The following is a 16,044-nucleotide window of genomic DNA, read 5'->3' as shown; positions in this document are numbered from 1 at the left end:
CTGGTTGTAGACCCGTGAGAGTTGTCTGGGCATTGTACCGACCTGAATTGTGCAGTGAGAGTGTACCCAGTGCCAGACCAGCAGCTGGCTGCTTTCAGGCCTGTTTAAACCAGAAATATGTTGCTGGCACAATGGAAAGAACAGAGCGGCATGTATCCCCTTTGCTACAAAAATTGTTCAGAGCCTAATGACTGCTGAATCTGATACTGTTCCAAGTAACTCAAGTCCCTAACTGTTCAAAATAACAGTAATGGCAATTCCTCGCAGATGCCAGGTTAAATTTCCCATTTCCAAGAAGTGGCTTTGATTCGCAGCTGCCAAGCTGAAATGCAGTCGCTGTAGGAGTAGCTGCTGGAATACTGTTCAGGTACTAAAATGGCAGGTTTGTTGCCATTTGAAAATGAGCCATTTACCCAGTAACAAGCGGTGGTCAAAAGCAGGAGTATCAAATACACACTGCAAACAAGAGTTAATAGTTCTCATTTAAACACAGCGCTCTTTAGGCTGGATCTGCTTGATTTGGGCATTGTTTCATGATTTTTTTGGACGCGTGGCAAAGCAGTGGAAAATTGTTTGCTGTAAATGTAAGAAGAAGCATGGCCATGACTGCTACTGTGCCATTTTACAGGCTGTGGTGGTGCAGATGCTTGCACAGGGAGTTTGGGGTTAAAGCAGTGATAGCTAAAGCTAAGCCACTGGCCAGGGCAGTAAAAGATAATGCCCGTGGCACTGCATAAAGAGTATGGTGATAAGGGCATGTGTAAGGCGCTGCTTCCTTCAAACTTCCTTCTTCTCTATTCTCATCCAGTCTCCATGACTGCAGAGGAGGAGGAAGGTGGGTGGTGAGCTCTTGCACACCGCCAGCCTTTCCTGTGCTGGCCAGTGCTGTGAGCGTCCCTTGCCATACATCTGCTTCCCCAGCAATTTCTGTGGGGCTCTGGTGCCAGGCTGCCTGCCTGGGAAGGCTGCGCTCTGAATGGTTTCTGTAACAAAACTTGCCTTGTAGGTCCTGGGATTGCACCCACTGTGAAGACTGGTGAGGAGGTTGGTTTTGTGGTCGATGCCAAATCAGCAGGGAAGGGAAAAGTGACTTGCACCGTCCTGACACCAGATGGGACAGAAGCTGAGGCAGATGTTGTTGAAAATGAGGACGGGACTTACGATATCTTCTACACTGCTGCCAAACCAGGAACCTATGTGATTTATGTCCGCTTTGGTGGGGTGGACATTCCCAACAGTCCTTTCACTGTTATGGTAAGCCAGCTCTGCTCCACAAATACCTCCCGCTCAGATTCCTGCTTCCATGTTTTATTTAGTGATAGGTTAACTGTGTGTGTAATTTTTTAGGTATTTATTAGCCTAGCTAATGAGTCCTTGTTACTTGCAGAGCTTATTTTGAGTAGGCAATGTGGTTAGGTGAAAAGGGATAGAAACTATCAGAGGCTGAACACTTGGCTGCTCTGAACAAAATATTTCATTTCCTGACCATGTAGTTCTCTTTCTAAATGATGTAAGGGTGGTTGTAATCAGCTTCTATAGCTAATTATTTCAGCTGTCATCAGATACAGTGCTCTGACTTGTCTGTTTTTCACTCTGTAATGTTGACCCCAAACTAAGAAACGGTGTGCAACTCAGTTTGACCCGTGTTTAGGCACTGCTTTCCAGCTTCCCTCCCAAACTGCGTTGTCCCTTTGCTGTGCCACCGGTGACATTCCCCCGTGCCTCAGCCCGGTGGTGGGTACAGGTGGTTTAGCAGCCCCCAAAGCTGGAGGTGGCCATGGTTTTGGGACCGCTGGGAGGGGCGGTGGGGGGAGGAAGGTGTTCAGAAGCTGGCAGGTGCCGTGCCTTCTGTCATGAAATGTGGGAATAATGGCACTGGAATAACGCCTAACCTGCCTTTACCACCAACCAGGCTGTAGATGCAGATGCTGCTGCCGTGCGGTCACAGGAGACAGTGGGTGCGCCCCCCGCTGGATTCCGCCCTTGGGTACACAATTTTTACATTTTTTGGTTGGTTTCCCCCATCTGTGTTCCATTTCAGATGACGGCCTGCTTCTTGGGACTGCTTGATTCTGTCTGGTCATTGTATTCATTCTTTCTGTTTGATCAATTGTTCTTGGGATCCAGACCTGCTTGTTCCATGTTGCTTGAAGGGAATCTCCAAGTAAACTCTCCATAACCTTAAACACGAAGAGGATCATTACGCCCACAGCTTCTACTTCTGCAATGTCTCCTGTTAGCAAAAGCAACCTGACTGCATTGCTCTGTTTTCCCAGTAAAATAGCACCGTGTCTTGAGTCCAGAGTCGCATTGTGAAACTAGTTTCTTTTGTCAATTTTGTGTTGCAATCACCCTGCCACATTCAAATCACTTTCTCTTCCAGGCCTTAGCAACTAAATCCTTTCAGATGGAGCCACTCTGGGTCTTGTGTGCACTACGTTGTCTCCCATGCTCTCGTGTTCCATTTTGACCTCACTTTTTTCCAGCATGCCTCCCATCCACCCGCACCGTGTTTGATTTGCTCTGCTCTGCCATGTGGTGGTGTTGTGGAGGAAAGCTTGACTGGCCGCTGCTCTAGCTGGGCCCAGTCCAGGGGCTGCCTGACCACCATAATCACTGCGCCTTGTCCTGCTTCTGCTCGCGGTGGAGCTGCTCAGAGCTCAGCTATCTCGTGCCTACCTTCATCCACAATGTGACTGACCCTTTTGCTTCCTGCAGGTGACAGAAGAAGCTTATGTACCGGTTGGAGACATGAACGGCATGGGATTCAGGCCCTTTGATATGGTTATCCCCTTTGCTGTAAGGAAAGGAGAAATAACAGGTACCCAAAGGACACAGAGTCTCCGGAGAGGTTTTGCTCTTTGTTAGCGTGTTTAGCCGTTTGCAGCTAACAGTCTGTGTGGTCTAGGCCATAGCATGTGGAGAAGAATTGTATTGTGCCAGTAACTTAGTTGCTTAATTTCACATCAAGTGGCACCCGCTGAGGGTTAAGTGGGATACACCCATGTGCTGGTTTGAGTTAAACGAGGGAGTTCTTGGTGCTGCCATGGCCCTTGGCGCTAGGCTGTGAATTACCGTGCTGCAGGACCTGCTGCTGCTTTTTACCCTCTGGAGCAGCTATATACATCCTTGATTATCTTTGAATATATTTTGTGCAGATGCTGAAAAAAAATATCTAATCTTGCATCCCTGTCACTTCCCTTCTCCAAAGCAATTCCCTTCTGCATGAAACTTCATCTGGCAGCACCCCAGTCACACAAAGCTGGGGCCCCCTTGCTCTCTAGCTCAGCAGTCCCACCCCGAGCCCTGGTCTGCCCCTGCTGAAGGGATTCTTGATCTTAGAGAGGGGGGTGCCTTGTGATGAAGTACATCAGTGCCTTTCCTGGGGCTTGCCATGGAAATTCCAGTGGCTGAAGCAAACAGCTCTGCCTGTGGAGTTTGTAAGGTCACAGGACTGTTTGCCAGATGTCTACCACTGTGCTGTATTCATGTAGCTTAGTAGAAAGCATGTCTGTTTAGTGTTCCCATTAGTCTCCTATTTGTGCCTGTGGGTAAAAAGTTTAACAATTTAAAATGCTTGTTTAAAAAGGCTGGACCATTCTTTGTGGGTGGGAGAGAGGAAGCAGGCAGTTTCTCCTTTTGTAACTCACATGGTGGCTTTTTGTAGGTGAAGTACACATGCCCTCTGGAAAAACCGATACTCCAGATATTGTGGATAACAAGGACGGCACAGTAACAGTGAGATATGCTCCTACTGAAGTTGGACTGCATGAAATGCACATTAAATATATGGGAAAGCACATCCCAGGTGAGTCTGATAACAGACACACAGATCTGAGTCAAGTGTCCTGATGCATCTTTTCCCTGTTAAGGTTTCTGTAGCTTAGTCGTACGCACTGCAGTAGAAGCTGCCTAGGACATCTTACTGTTCAGCAGCAGTTCATCTGCAGACAGTCCAAAGAGAATCGAAAGCAAAGGAGTAAGTGCAGGCACACGCGAGCTTCCATTGTGGTTTAATAGTACCAGCCAGGCTTAAAATGGATTTTGGTTTTGGAAGCTAGCTTTTGTGGCATTTTATTATGAAGAAGAAACATACAATTTTCTAACTACCATTTTTTTCAGGTTGAAATTTACTGCCTTGGTGCTCAACAAAACTAATAGTTACAGTACATGTTTATCCTTAAAACTGCATTGGCATAAAAGCTGTCATCTGTGGGGAAGACTAAGTGGTTAAAACACTATAGTTACTCTTTCCATCTCATTGCAATAAAATAAAACACTCATGCAGGCTGTGCTGTAATCTTTCTTTCTTCCTGGCTGCTTCTTAACAAAGAGAAACCACTGCCTTTCATTCCCTTTCTCTTCTCTTCTTTTGTCCTTAATTCACCAGCTCTACAACCGGCGCTCTGCCTCGCCTGGCAGCTCACGCTGCCCTGTAATCACAGGCATGACAGCTCCATGGCAGATTGTGCAGACATGGGACAAAATACCATCAGCACTGCTGGTTCTGCTGGTACATGGAAACACAGGATAACGGCTGAAACAGGGAGCTCAGATAATGTGATGCACAGTGCTACTTCAGTATCTGCAGTAGTGCGTGTGGATGTAGCACCTCAATAAGTGCCAAACTGTCTGACGTATTGGCTCAGTGAGAGCACTGGCCTGTGCCTGGCCAGAAGGATGATATGCTGCAATGCTTCCTTCTTGATGGCTATCATGAATTAAGCTTGCTTCTGTCTCAGCTGCAAAATTTCGTTTTGGACTTGAGAGCTATCTGTGCCTTTTTTCTTGAAACTATTATTGGCTTTTGGTGACTGTACTTTTTGTTCTTGTGCACCAGCTTTACTAATCTGAGGCTGGCAAATGTGTTTCTGGATACCCTTCAAATTCTCTAGTTCAGGTTCATTGAGTCAGGCAGTGTGCGGTGCTCGTTCCTAATTCTGAAATAGTGAAATTCAGGATTTGTATCTGAACTGAAAGAGCGCTTCTCTGAGTCATGTTCTGATGTAATGTGCTAAATATAAAATTGTGATGCGCAAGACCCTTTTACGACATCATTTAAGCTTATCTGTGGTGATTAGAGTAGCACTTTGTCATGACTAAATGTGGAACAAATTGTGGAGACGTATCTTTTGAAGATGAAAGGGAAGGATTATTCATTTTAAAGTGCCCTAGAGTCATGCAAAGGTTCTTCAAATACCAAATGGTGAGAATGGCATTGAAAAATGTGGGTATATTCATAGCCTAAGATTCCATTGGGTCAGAGCAGCTTGATGCCTGTTTCAAACTTGTAGTCCAGGCCACTCATCCTTAAAAGTGCTTCTTCCTTTTTTTCTTTAGAGAGCCCTCTGCAATTCTATGTGAATTATCCAAACAGCGGCAGTGTGTCTGCTTATGGGCCTGGCCTCATTTATGGGGTTGCCAATAAGCCAGCGACCTTTACCATTGTCACAGAAGATGCAGGAGAGGGTAAGTCTGTTCTTTAAATCCATCCTACTCTAAACTAGAAACTTCTAAGAAGTGTAATGTGTGTCAGCCTTAATTTGAAGCATAATTTGCATTCATTTGTCCAAATAAGAATCTCTGGTATAATACAAATAATGGTTTATGCAAATACAATGCAAAATGGCTTTCATTAAGCTGCATCTTCTGTGCAGTGACAACTGAACTGTTTTATTACTTCTTTCTGAGAGAAGTAGACTCGGATATGGTACAAGGTACAAATAGTTCACTTGATTAAAATTAAGCTGAAGGCAGCCTAGATTTGGTGGAATATGAGTAGTGGATGTAGAATCACTATTAAGTAAATCTAACAGATCGAATGGTTTCGTGGCCTCGATGGATTGGCCTGAGCTCTTTTTGCTGCTATCCTTGGAAAAGGTAAATCTGAGCTGCATTTCCAGTACCAAGTACTGGATCTTCCTCTTTAAAAGTCGTTGATCTTGTTGTGCATGAAGGTTTACAGCAGTGCTGTTTTCCTTATTTCCTAGGTGGACTGGACTTGGCTATTGAAGGACCTTCAAAAGCAGAAATCAGCTGCATTGATAACAAAGATGGGACGTGCACAGTCACATACCTGCCTACTCTACCCGGGAACTACAGCATACTGGTCAAGTACAATGACAAGCACATCCCAGGCAGCCCGTTCACAGCCAAGATTACAGGTATAAAGCTTAGACTTCTGGAAGCACTTCAGAGTGAAAGTTAACCTCTGATAGCATGGGGGGCTGGTTTTCAGCAAGAGCATGAAGTCCCCCAACTTGTTCTGCATTTAACCCCCTGATATCTTGGACTCATTTATCTTTATTTCCACAGATGATAACAGAAGACGGTCCCAGGTTAAGCTTGGTTCTGCTGCTGACTTTTTATTGGACATCACTGAGACTGATCTCAGTCTCCTAACAGCCAGCATTAAAGCCCCATCAGGTCGTGATGAGCCTTGTCTTCTGAAGAGGCTGCCCAATAACCACATTGGTAAGTTCTGATAGTCTTCATCTGGGAGCAGTTTAGCAGCCTCTACTCCAGTTTTCTTTGCTATGTAAAATGACTTAATTCTTCTCTGCACCTTCCCAAAAGTATGTTGTCAAACCAAATGGTTGTCGTTGTTTGGTACGGTTGGTGAAACACAGAAGGATCTGAATACTGACCTTTTCTGTTAGCATTCCAGGCTGTGACTGAGCTGCTATTTGTCAGCATATGTGAATGGTTTTGTAGCCCATTTGAGAATAACACTTCAACATGTGTAAAGAGTGTTCTTTCAGTATTGCTTGGTATGCTTAAGGCTTTTTAATCAAGTAAAACATGCGTAAAAAGTGAGTAAGTTTGTCACATTTCTCTGCTTTGTAGGTATCTCATTCATTCCACGGGAAGTAGGAGAACATCTGGTTAGCATCAAGAAAAACGGGAGCCATGTACCAAACAGCCCTGTAACGATCATGGTGGTCCAGTCTGAGATAGGAGATGCCAGACGAGCGAGAGTTTTTGGACGTGGTTTGGTAGAAGGACGAACCTTTGAAATGTGTGACTTCATTGTAGACACAAGAGATGCGGGTTAGTTCCATTGCACGGGACTGTGAGTTGCTGTGAGACACGCTCTCTGAAGGACAGCATTGCCTTCCTCAGCAGGGAATCCCCAGGTCACAAGCTGCAAAGCAGCAGATCTGTTTGTAATGCAAAGAGCACATTAAGCATGCACTGTTGTTCTCAGTTATTAACTTCAGGCAATGCTATGAACTTCTAAAGTGCTTTGTATTTTGGCCAGTGTCTTTCTTTACAGCCAACAGGGACTGTCACTGAGGCACTGACAAAGCTTTTCTTCCATTTGATGGTGCTGATTCTAGAATCGTAGTGTACAGCAAGAAGGACATGAGGAAGATATTTTCCTGTTGGTTTGACGTGGAGCCTTGACTGCAGTCTTTGAAGCTAACTTTTCAATGTTAATGAAATAAAAGGGATATGGTCAGAGCGTTTTAGGAGCTGAATGCATTCTGTGCATTCATTAAATGTGATCTGACCTATGAGGACTACCAAAGTACTATTAAGTCATCATGCAGCTCCTGCATACCCATTCTGAAACAAGCTGGCTAATGACTAGCTACTGCTTTGGGTTTAGACTATATTATGTCAAATTTATGATACAACTGTAGAAATGTGACGTTAACTTAACTATTTTGTAGGTTATGGTGGCATCTCACTGGCAGTTGAAGGACCCAGCAAGGTAGATATCCAAACCGAAGACCTTGAAGATGGAACTTGCAAAGTGTCCTATTTTCCAACTGTACCTGGCGTGTACATTGTGTCTACTAAATTTGCAGATGAACATATTCCAGGTAAGCAGGAGTGTTTGGCACCTTTGTTTAGTGCAGCAAAGGTCTTACCTAGCTGGCCAGCATGCTGGAACTGTGGGTGGGCTGTGTGATCTGGACCATACCGTAAGTCCTGAAGATTTGAGGAGGTCTTACCAGTACGCTTCAAGCAGGCATCCAAAACTGTTCTAGTTACATGGCTGTATTTCACTGTAAACTGGCTGTAAAACTTCCACTGTGATACCGTGCAAGTTAGAGGAAGCTTTCACTCCTCCCCTTGATGCAGTGTGTAGTGAGTAAAAGAGGAATGACTTGCTGTGGCACTTGCAGGCAGCCCATTTACTGTGAAGATAAGTGGTGAGGGAAGAGTTAAGGAGAGCATCACACGAACAAGACGGGCTCCCTCTGTTGCAACAGTTGGAAGCATATGTGATCTGAACCTAAAAATTCCAGGTAAGCAACATTCTTTCCCCGTAACCATAAATTGCACTTGTATAGTGTAGGTGTACCTGAAGCAATGGACATAGGAACTTCAGTGTTAAGTCATCCTCGTGTTAAGGCAGTGTAGGGAAGAAATACTGGTAGTGTGGTCTCTATGAACTGTTAAAAATATGCATAACCATGATCAGCAAATGGAGAAATAAATAACAGGGAGACCTTAATCTGTTCCGCGTAAAGCAAGCTGGAGGATGGGCTGCACAGCTCAGCCTGTCTCCAGGGTTTTAAGATAATCTGTTAAGTGTTTGTACTGCTGCTTGGCAAATGTGAATCATAGACCAGTATAAGCTGGCTGTGCTTATCCAGCCTTTTCGTCTGCCTTTGTAGCACCTGGAGAGCTGCAACTGGTCGGGCTTGCTGCTCAGCAGCATGCATCTAGCTGACAGTACAACCTAGCACCTATGTACCTGTTCTGTCATCTGTGCTGTCATCATTATCACCTGAACTCAGTTTCTGCTTCAAAAAACAAAGTACCCAGCCCCTTTGTCACTCTCTTCTGCATTTTGTATTCTGTTCTTGTTAGAAATTGACTGCGCGGACATGACAGCCCAGGTAACTAGTCCCTCTGGAAGAAACTTTGATGCAGAAATAGTAGAAGTTGACAAAAACACCTATTGCGTCCGCTTTGTACCGCAAGAAATGGGAGTTCACACTGTGGATGTCAAATACAGAGGGCAGCCTGTGCCGGGCAGCCCCTTCCAGTTCACCGTGGGGCCGCTTGGTGAGGGTGGAGCTCATAAAGTGAGAGCTGGAGGCCCGGGGCTGGAGCGTGGAGAGACAGGCATCCCAGGTGAGTCCTCTGCTCTTGGGCTTCAGTGCCTGGGTCTGCAGTGCAGTGCTTTGGTTTCTGTTGGCCTTTGTGAAAGTCCTGCTTCTGAGAGCCTGAGCGGAGCTCAGTGTAACACTGCAGGCTCGCCCCACGCCTGGGGGTGGTCAGCGGAGAAACACGTGCAAAGAAATAATACTGCTGCATCGTGCAGATGGAGAAGCTCACAGCATGGAAACCCATGTTTGGGTGACTGCTCTCAGAATGAGTCTGAAGTTGTTAGTGTACTATTCGAAGCTAATAGGCTAATTCAAGGCTCTTGGAAAAGCTGCCAAGTGTTATCACCCAGCACCATGGCTCAACGTACCATTTCTCATACACGTAATTATGGGATGCTGCTATTAGAAAGGGGTTGTCTGTTAGAAGGAAGCTGAAACCCAGCAGCAGTGAGCTTACTCTTGTGTATGCTCTTGTGTGTTTCAACAGCTGAGTTCAGCATATGGACACGGGAAGCTGGAGCTGGAGGACTGTCTATTGCAGTAGAAGGCCCAAGTAAAGCAGAAATTGCCTTTGAAGACCATAAAGATGGATCTTGTGGTGTATCATACATAGTTCAAGAGCCAGGTACACAGTAAGACCAAAATGTACTGAAATAAAACTGAAAGCTGTTTCCAAAGACATGAAGGAAACTCACTGCATCTTTTCTCCCCCCAGGCAACTATGAGGTGTCCATAAAGTTCAATGATGAGCACATTCCTGAAAGCCCCTACCTGGTTCCAGTCATCGCCCCGTCTGATGATGCTCGCAGGCTCACTGTCACTAGCCTTCAGGTGAGACATAAGGAAACATCTCCACAACTTGCCACAGAGACTGATTTCGTCCTTGTTCTCTGAGACCAAAATGGTTGTCCTTTCTTCTTAGGGATAACCTTGCCTTGGTTGGTGCTTGTTTTCAAGTTCAGCTTGCAGACAGGGAGAGGTTTTTGACAGTTAGCCTCTTGGTAACTTAGGCCAGTAGAGTTGGTCCAGCTTTAGCTAGCTAGGATTTGAAGGCAGAAGGCTAAAATAAGTCTATTACAGGTAGTAACATTTGAGAATTAAAAATAAAAGGCTCTAGAAGCAGCACTGGTAGAGCTAAAACTTGATTTTCCCCCACAGTTAGCTAGGGGAGGCCCAGTTACAACTGAAGCATGAAAATGAACAAGCAGTGATCATGCTGATAACTAAGTTGCTGTGTCAGCACGTGCGCTGAAAAGCTGCGTTTCTGCAGGTGAGACAGTGTAGGCCTGCTTGGTCAGGACATTACTGCAGCCTTGTCTGAGAGCTGAGCATCTGCACAGGCAGATGGATGAGGCCCCCCGATGAAGTCAGAGCACGAATTCGCTCTGGCTGATGTCACGAAACCACAGTCACAGCGCAGATAATTCATGAATGGCAGCAAATCTGTAGGAGAGAATTCCAGCTTTGTAGTTGGTCCGGGTTCATCTGTTAACCTTACCATTATTTTTGTGTGTGTGGTTACTTGCATTAAAGTACAAGTAACATTAAAGGTCTGACTTAAACCTCCAAAGCCAGAAACTTGGAAGGGAGACTGAGAGTAGAGTGTGTGTCTAAATATACTGTACCTCAGTCCTCATTGAGTGGTGACGAGCAATTAGTACTTCAGTTGAGGCTATTTTTGATGTGCCTGTACTGGACTTTGCCTGGGCTTCTCCACCTTCTCTGTGTAAACAAATGGTGACAGCCTGTTCCTGTAGCGTCTCTTCTGCCAACGAGTTACAAGGGCGTTAATTAGTCACTGTGGTATTGATGTTTCTCTTGTGTTTCATTTAAAGACTCTTTGACAGGAATACTCACTTCAATTAAGTCCTGGAGAGGCAGATAAAGCTGAGTACTCTGTAAAGGAGCTCTGTGTGCAGCATCACTCTGCTAAACCTGCATCAGGGATTTGCTTTGTATATTGTACCTCAGTTCTACTCAGTTGCATTTATTTACCTCTCCAGGATTTAGTTGAAAATGAAATCAGGTAACGTATGTTCAGCATAAAATATTACTTCTAATAGCTGCAAGAGCTTTCCTCTAGCTGTGACGAGCAGTGCAGCATGGGTGCTGAGCTGAGTCACCTTCCAGCAAGCAATGCTGCACAGCGCCGATGGTCTGACAGCACAGCAACATCTGGTTTCGTGCTTTAAATTACTTTCTCATTTTAAGACATCTTGTGGTGGCGTTCTAAATGTAGCCTCTTGTGGCAAATATAAACATGCCTATTACTCTTTCAGACAACTGGATTATCAGAGGCTTTTCCCCTGAATGAATCTGGAATGAATGAATGGGCTGAAAATGGAGCTATCACTTAAACATCCTTTAAATCAAGTGCCTGCGTACAGGGGTCTGACCTCGGTGATAATGGGTGACTAGTCTTGTAAACCTGCCTTTGCCTGATTTGGCAGAGTGTCATCTGGCTTCCAAAAATGGTCTTTTACTATCAAAAAAAAATCAACTGAGTGGATGTAGGTGACTTAAATCAGTCACTCCATAAGAGTTTAAAAAGAATAGAGAAGAAAAAACTTCTGATTTGAGAGTTACTGTTAAGTCATAACGCTGTCTTTTTGTTGAAATCTAAAAAATTATGTTGAAATGGTTATTTCCCTGTCACTAATCTTAAACAAAAGTTTAAATTTGGTTTAAATCTGACTGTTGCATTCTCAGGAGTCTGGATTAAAAGTTAATCAGCCAGCATCCTTTGCTATAAGGCTGAATGGGGCAAAGGGCAAGATTGATGCTAAAGTCCACAGCCCCTCCGGAGCTGTAGAAGAGTGCCATGTGTCTGAGCTGGAGCCAGGTGAGAACAGCTTTACGTTTATCAAAACACATGGGGTGACTTGCAAAAACACTCTCCCAGCCTCACAGTGTCTGGATTTAATCCCTTGGCTTGCTAATAGTGTACCCAAGGAGTGAGCAGCTTGCTTGGAGAATGACTTCTCCTTGTCAGCAATTTCATTAAGAGCTGTTCAATCAAGTTTACGTTCATGTTCTTCCTAGATAACTAATGAAGTGACCGAGTCCTAACTTGTGTAAGATGCTAATATTTAAGGGCAAACTCTAAAGAGTTTTTGCATGAAGTCTTGGCTTGCCAGTGGAGGCACAGCGATATTATTCGTAAAGGAAGGGGGTGAAATATGATGTGGTTGTTGAATTTAGCCAGTGAAGAAGTTTATTTTTCAAAGCTATGCTTCCATCTTTGACAAATAGTTTATTTTTAACTTGCACTCCTTCATATGAAACATTAAGGAAACTGAATATAAGCAAACGCTACAGAAAGCTCAACACCTGTTTCAGCAATGAGCTTTTCTTTTTCAATTGAAGTTTGAATGAATTATGGTCTGTACCGTGCCAGTCTAGCTGTAGTCCAGCTGGGGAAGGTCAGTCACTCCTCTGGGTTAATCAAAAACATGAAATATCAGCAAATTGCTGGATAACTCTTAAAGGTGCCACGTCTGTGGTGTCAGAGCAGCACGCTCAGCCTGCTGGTACAACTTGACTTGCTTTTTCCCAGCTGCTTTTCGTAAGGAAGCCCAGTGTGCTGCTCTGTCTGCCACTGACAGGTTGGGCTGTGATTCAGCTGTCACCTCTGGTTTCGCGGGTGAGGCACATAGCCCTGAGACTCACGCTGCTGGCTGGATGACAGCTGAGATCAGTTCCTGGTAGACAAGGTGAAAATGCAATCCGTGACACCTCCTGTGATAAATACATCGTTTTTCTACTTAAATAGGAGTGTAGCAGCTTGTAAAGCCAAGTTTGCTTATGTTGGGACCAAAATATGTTGAAACGTGGAAGCCTTGCTTGGGCTGCTAACCAGCTCCGCGTTGGGTTTAGTTGCTGCTGCTGTCATCTCCGAAATGTCAGAAAAGCCTCTTCTCTCCTGCAGACAAGTACGCTGTTCGGTTTATCCCCCACGAGAACGGAATCCACTCCATCGACGTGAAGTTCAACGGAAGCCACGTGGTGGGCAGCCCCTTCAAAGTGCGCGTTGGCGAGCCTGGGCAGGCGGGCAACCCTGCGCTCGTCACGGCGTACGGACCGGGCCTGGAGAGCGGTACCACGGGTAACCCTTCTTTTAGAGCTCCTGTACAAACCTGTTGGCCTTCTGGCTTTCTTGAAGGAGCCAGAAGCTGTTTGTAGGCGTATTTTTACATGACTTGCTCTGCTAAGGCAGCTGAACTAACACATTCTTTGCTGACCTGGGTGCAGACTAATTTTGCTTTCTCGCATGCTCCTGAAGTCTCATAACCATCACTAGCAGGTCTGCATGCTACACTGAGCCTTAATAAACTTAAAACCTTTGTAAAGCAGCAACTGCAGCAAAAGTTCACTTGAGCTGGTTAGCCGAACTCTGCTTAGGTGGTCCCCCAGAGCTCTGGAGATGCTTTGGCCCTGTTCCACACTTGAACCTGCAAGGGACGGAGGCTTTTGCAGAGTTACACAGCTGTCAGAAAGCAGTCAGTGACTGCCCTGCATGTATGCTCCAGAGTGGGCGAAATACTGGGGGGGAACAAATGTAGTCGATTAGTTTTTATTTTCCTTTGTCTTGAAACTTGGTAATGAGAAGAAAACAGGGTTTTTGGAAGCTTTTCCTGTAGTGAATGCAGTTATTCAGCCGGCTGACTAGTTTAAGGAGTCTCATTTAACTTGCATACCCCTGTTAATCAACTGGGTGCGAGGGTGTACCCAGTTAGCTTTTCCTTAGTGCTTGCACCTCTAAGAAATGTCAAGTTAAATGTAACATGACGTGTAAAACCTAGGGAATATGATGAATTGTGTTCTGTTCGTAGTATTTCATATATGCTTCAGATGCAGCATGAATACTGACACTACTTGGAAATCTGACACCTATTTATCTACTTTGGCTGCCCCATCTGACAGTTCTCAACTCAGAAATGTAGATATTTTTTTTTTCATTTGTATGATTTTGGTCTTTGTAAGAAAATATGAAAGCATTCCAGAATATGCGCTTTGATTTGTTTAATTGTGTGCTTTTGTGGGCCACACACAGGTGAAGAGCAGAATAAAGCTGTTTTTTTTTCCCTTTGATATGCAAGGCAGCAGCTAGTTCCCTTTATTCTATCCACTGCTGTCTTTTGAGGATTCTATTTATACCTTTTTTTTTTTTTTTTTTTTTTTTTTTTTTTTTTTTTTTGTCCCTGGAAGAAATACTGTGTTTATTCAGCCAAAGCTTGTGCTGTTCTGGAGAAACCAAGCAGTTAGTTTTGGAAGCGTATGGATATACTGTGTAAAAAAAAGATATTGCAGCCTGCGCTGCTTTAATAGGTGGAAACAAAAGCACTCATTAATACTAGCCACTGATGCATCAGGGACGGGGGAATTTTCCTCCATCTATAAAGGTGCTTGGGGTTGTTTTTAATCTAAATAGACTGTTTAACTTCAGCAAGGTTACTCTGTGCCCCCTTGTTGAATCCTGGCCACTGCTAAGGGAGCAGCATTCTCGAACAATGGCCCAGTGTCAGACCTGGATAGCTGGGGGCTGAGCACCTGAAACGTGTCCCCCGGGAGCCTCCAACAAGGCAGGCCTTCAGCGGGGGCACCGGGAAAAAGCCGCGGCTCCTGAGCGAGGAGTCTGCAGGGAGAAGCTGTGAGGCTTGCTGCTCTGGGAAATTAATTTTCCTCCAGCTTCTGATGTATTAATTGGCAGAGCCTGTTTACTGTTAGCAGCGTGTGGGAGGGGACGGGGCTGCACCAGGAGCGCTCTGTGGCTAAGCAGTGCGTGTTGCAAGCTGGCTGCCCGGCCTCCTTGGTAAGGCTTCCTGCTGCCACGCTCGGGGACGGTGCCTCTGGGAGCTACGGGCTCTTCCAGCATTGCAACACAGCGGCTGCTTGTGCAGAAAGGCTAGAAACTTCCCCGGGTTTGCCACCACACATACATGCTTCAGTCTCTCTGTAGTAAACTTTCCCATAGCCGTCTTGGTTCTGATGGCACTCGAGCCCTTTATTCCTTGTCAGCAGCGTCTGATACAGCGACCAAAGATCGTAAATATTTGAAGCCAGTTTGACAGTAAATTACTTGAGGACTAAAAGCCTCACTTTTAAATTCTTCTCGTGCTGCTGGCATTGTGTCATTGGCTTAGTATTAAGAGCAGTAATTCAGCTCTGTTAGCCAGATGCTGTAATTAAACAAGCTTTTGTTTCCACAAACTGCTTGGAGTGTTGTTGCAGAGCAGTTCAAACACCCGGCTCCTCCAGGAGACCTCTCAGCCCTTGTCTCTCAGGCTTTCTTGTGGGCCCTTCACCACTGATTTATGGTCTGTGTGGTGGGACGGCTCTGAACTTCCCTGAGCTTAGACACGAAGGAACTCGCCTCAGTGCGGGCTCCAGCTCCCAGCAGAAGGGCCCTCGTTTAAAGAGTTCTGCCTTTCCTTGTTAAGTCGGCCTTTTGATGCCGAGACACTTCCCTTTCGGTCCTGAAGGGCTGTCTTGTCCATTACATCAAATCACCAGCTCCTATTTAATAACTGAGGCTGCTTTTGTAACAACGGCTGTGAGGAAGAGTGTGTCTTACTGTGCTACGTCTTTCTAGGGTTGCAGTCGGAGTTTTTCATTAACACGACCAAGGCTGGTCCAGGTACCCTCTCTGTTACAATTGAAGGGCCATCAAAGGTGAAAATGGACTGCCAGGAAACTCCAGAAGGTTACAAAGTCATGTACACACCCATGGCTCCAGGAAACTATTTAATTGGAGTTAAATATGGTGGACCTAACCACATAGTGGGCAGCCCCTTCAAGGCAAAGGTTACAGGTAAAAAGCTAACCAGTATTTACTGCGTGCCTGAATTAGTTTGTGTCACTCAGCAAGTATGTCCCTCTGAGATAGCGCAGCAGTCAGGGTTAGATGCCTGGTGCCCAAAAACACGAGAGGCAAAAAACACTTTCCCCATCACCTCCAAACCCTAGATAGGGATTT

At 45.3% G+C, this 16,044-nt stretch overlaps 1 protein-coding gene across 5 annotated transcripts in view; it reads left to right on the top strand.

Moving 5' to 3' along the window:
* FLNB (filamin B) overlaps nucleotides 1-16,044 on the top strand; it is an 87,862-nt gene that overhangs the window by 68,163 nt on the left and 3,655 nt on the right. For 2 of the 5 annotated variants that reach the window (XM_080606151.1, XM_080606147.1), the window contains 16 exons: nucleotides 1,007-1,254; nucleotides 1,913-1,987; nucleotides 2,719-2,821; nucleotides 3,668-3,808; nucleotides 5,341-5,469; nucleotides 5,991-6,164; nucleotides 6,316-6,474; nucleotides 6,847-7,050; nucleotides 7,677-7,829; nucleotides 8,136-8,258; nucleotides 8,827-9,093; nucleotides 9,556-9,693; nucleotides 9,784-9,899; nucleotides 11,778-11,910; nucleotides 12,997-13,173; nucleotides 15,661-15,879. In XM_080606151.1, the coding sequence (XP_080462277.1) occupies nucleotides 1,007-1,254; nucleotides 1,913-1,987; nucleotides 2,719-2,821; nucleotides 3,668-3,808; nucleotides 5,341-5,469; nucleotides 5,991-6,164; nucleotides 6,316-6,474; nucleotides 6,847-7,050; nucleotides 7,677-7,829; nucleotides 8,136-8,258; nucleotides 8,827-9,093; nucleotides 9,556-9,693; nucleotides 9,784-9,899; nucleotides 11,778-11,910; nucleotides 12,997-13,173; nucleotides 15,661-15,879 (2,559 nt within the window). The remainder of the gene's footprint in view (nucleotides 1-1,006; nucleotides 1,255-1,912; nucleotides 1,988-2,718; nucleotides 2,822-3,667; nucleotides 3,809-5,340; nucleotides 5,470-5,990; nucleotides 6,165-6,315; nucleotides 6,475-6,846; nucleotides 7,051-7,676; nucleotides 7,830-8,135; nucleotides 8,259-8,826; nucleotides 9,094-9,555; nucleotides 9,694-9,783; nucleotides 9,900-11,777; nucleotides 11,911-12,996; nucleotides 13,174-15,660; nucleotides 15,880-16,044) is intronic. The other 3 variants (XM_080606148.1, XM_080606149.1, XM_080606150.1) reach the window with 3 other exon arrangements.

Source organism: Anser brachyrhynchus (assembly GCF_964034855.1).
Source record: "Anser brachyrhynchus genome assembly, chromosome: 10".
Lineage (NCBI taxonomy): Eukaryota > Metazoa > Chordata > Aves > Anseriformes > Anatidae > Anser > Anser brachyrhynchus.
Note: the sequence above shows the minus strand (reverse complement) of the source record. Positions and strands in the feature narration are given on the sequence as shown.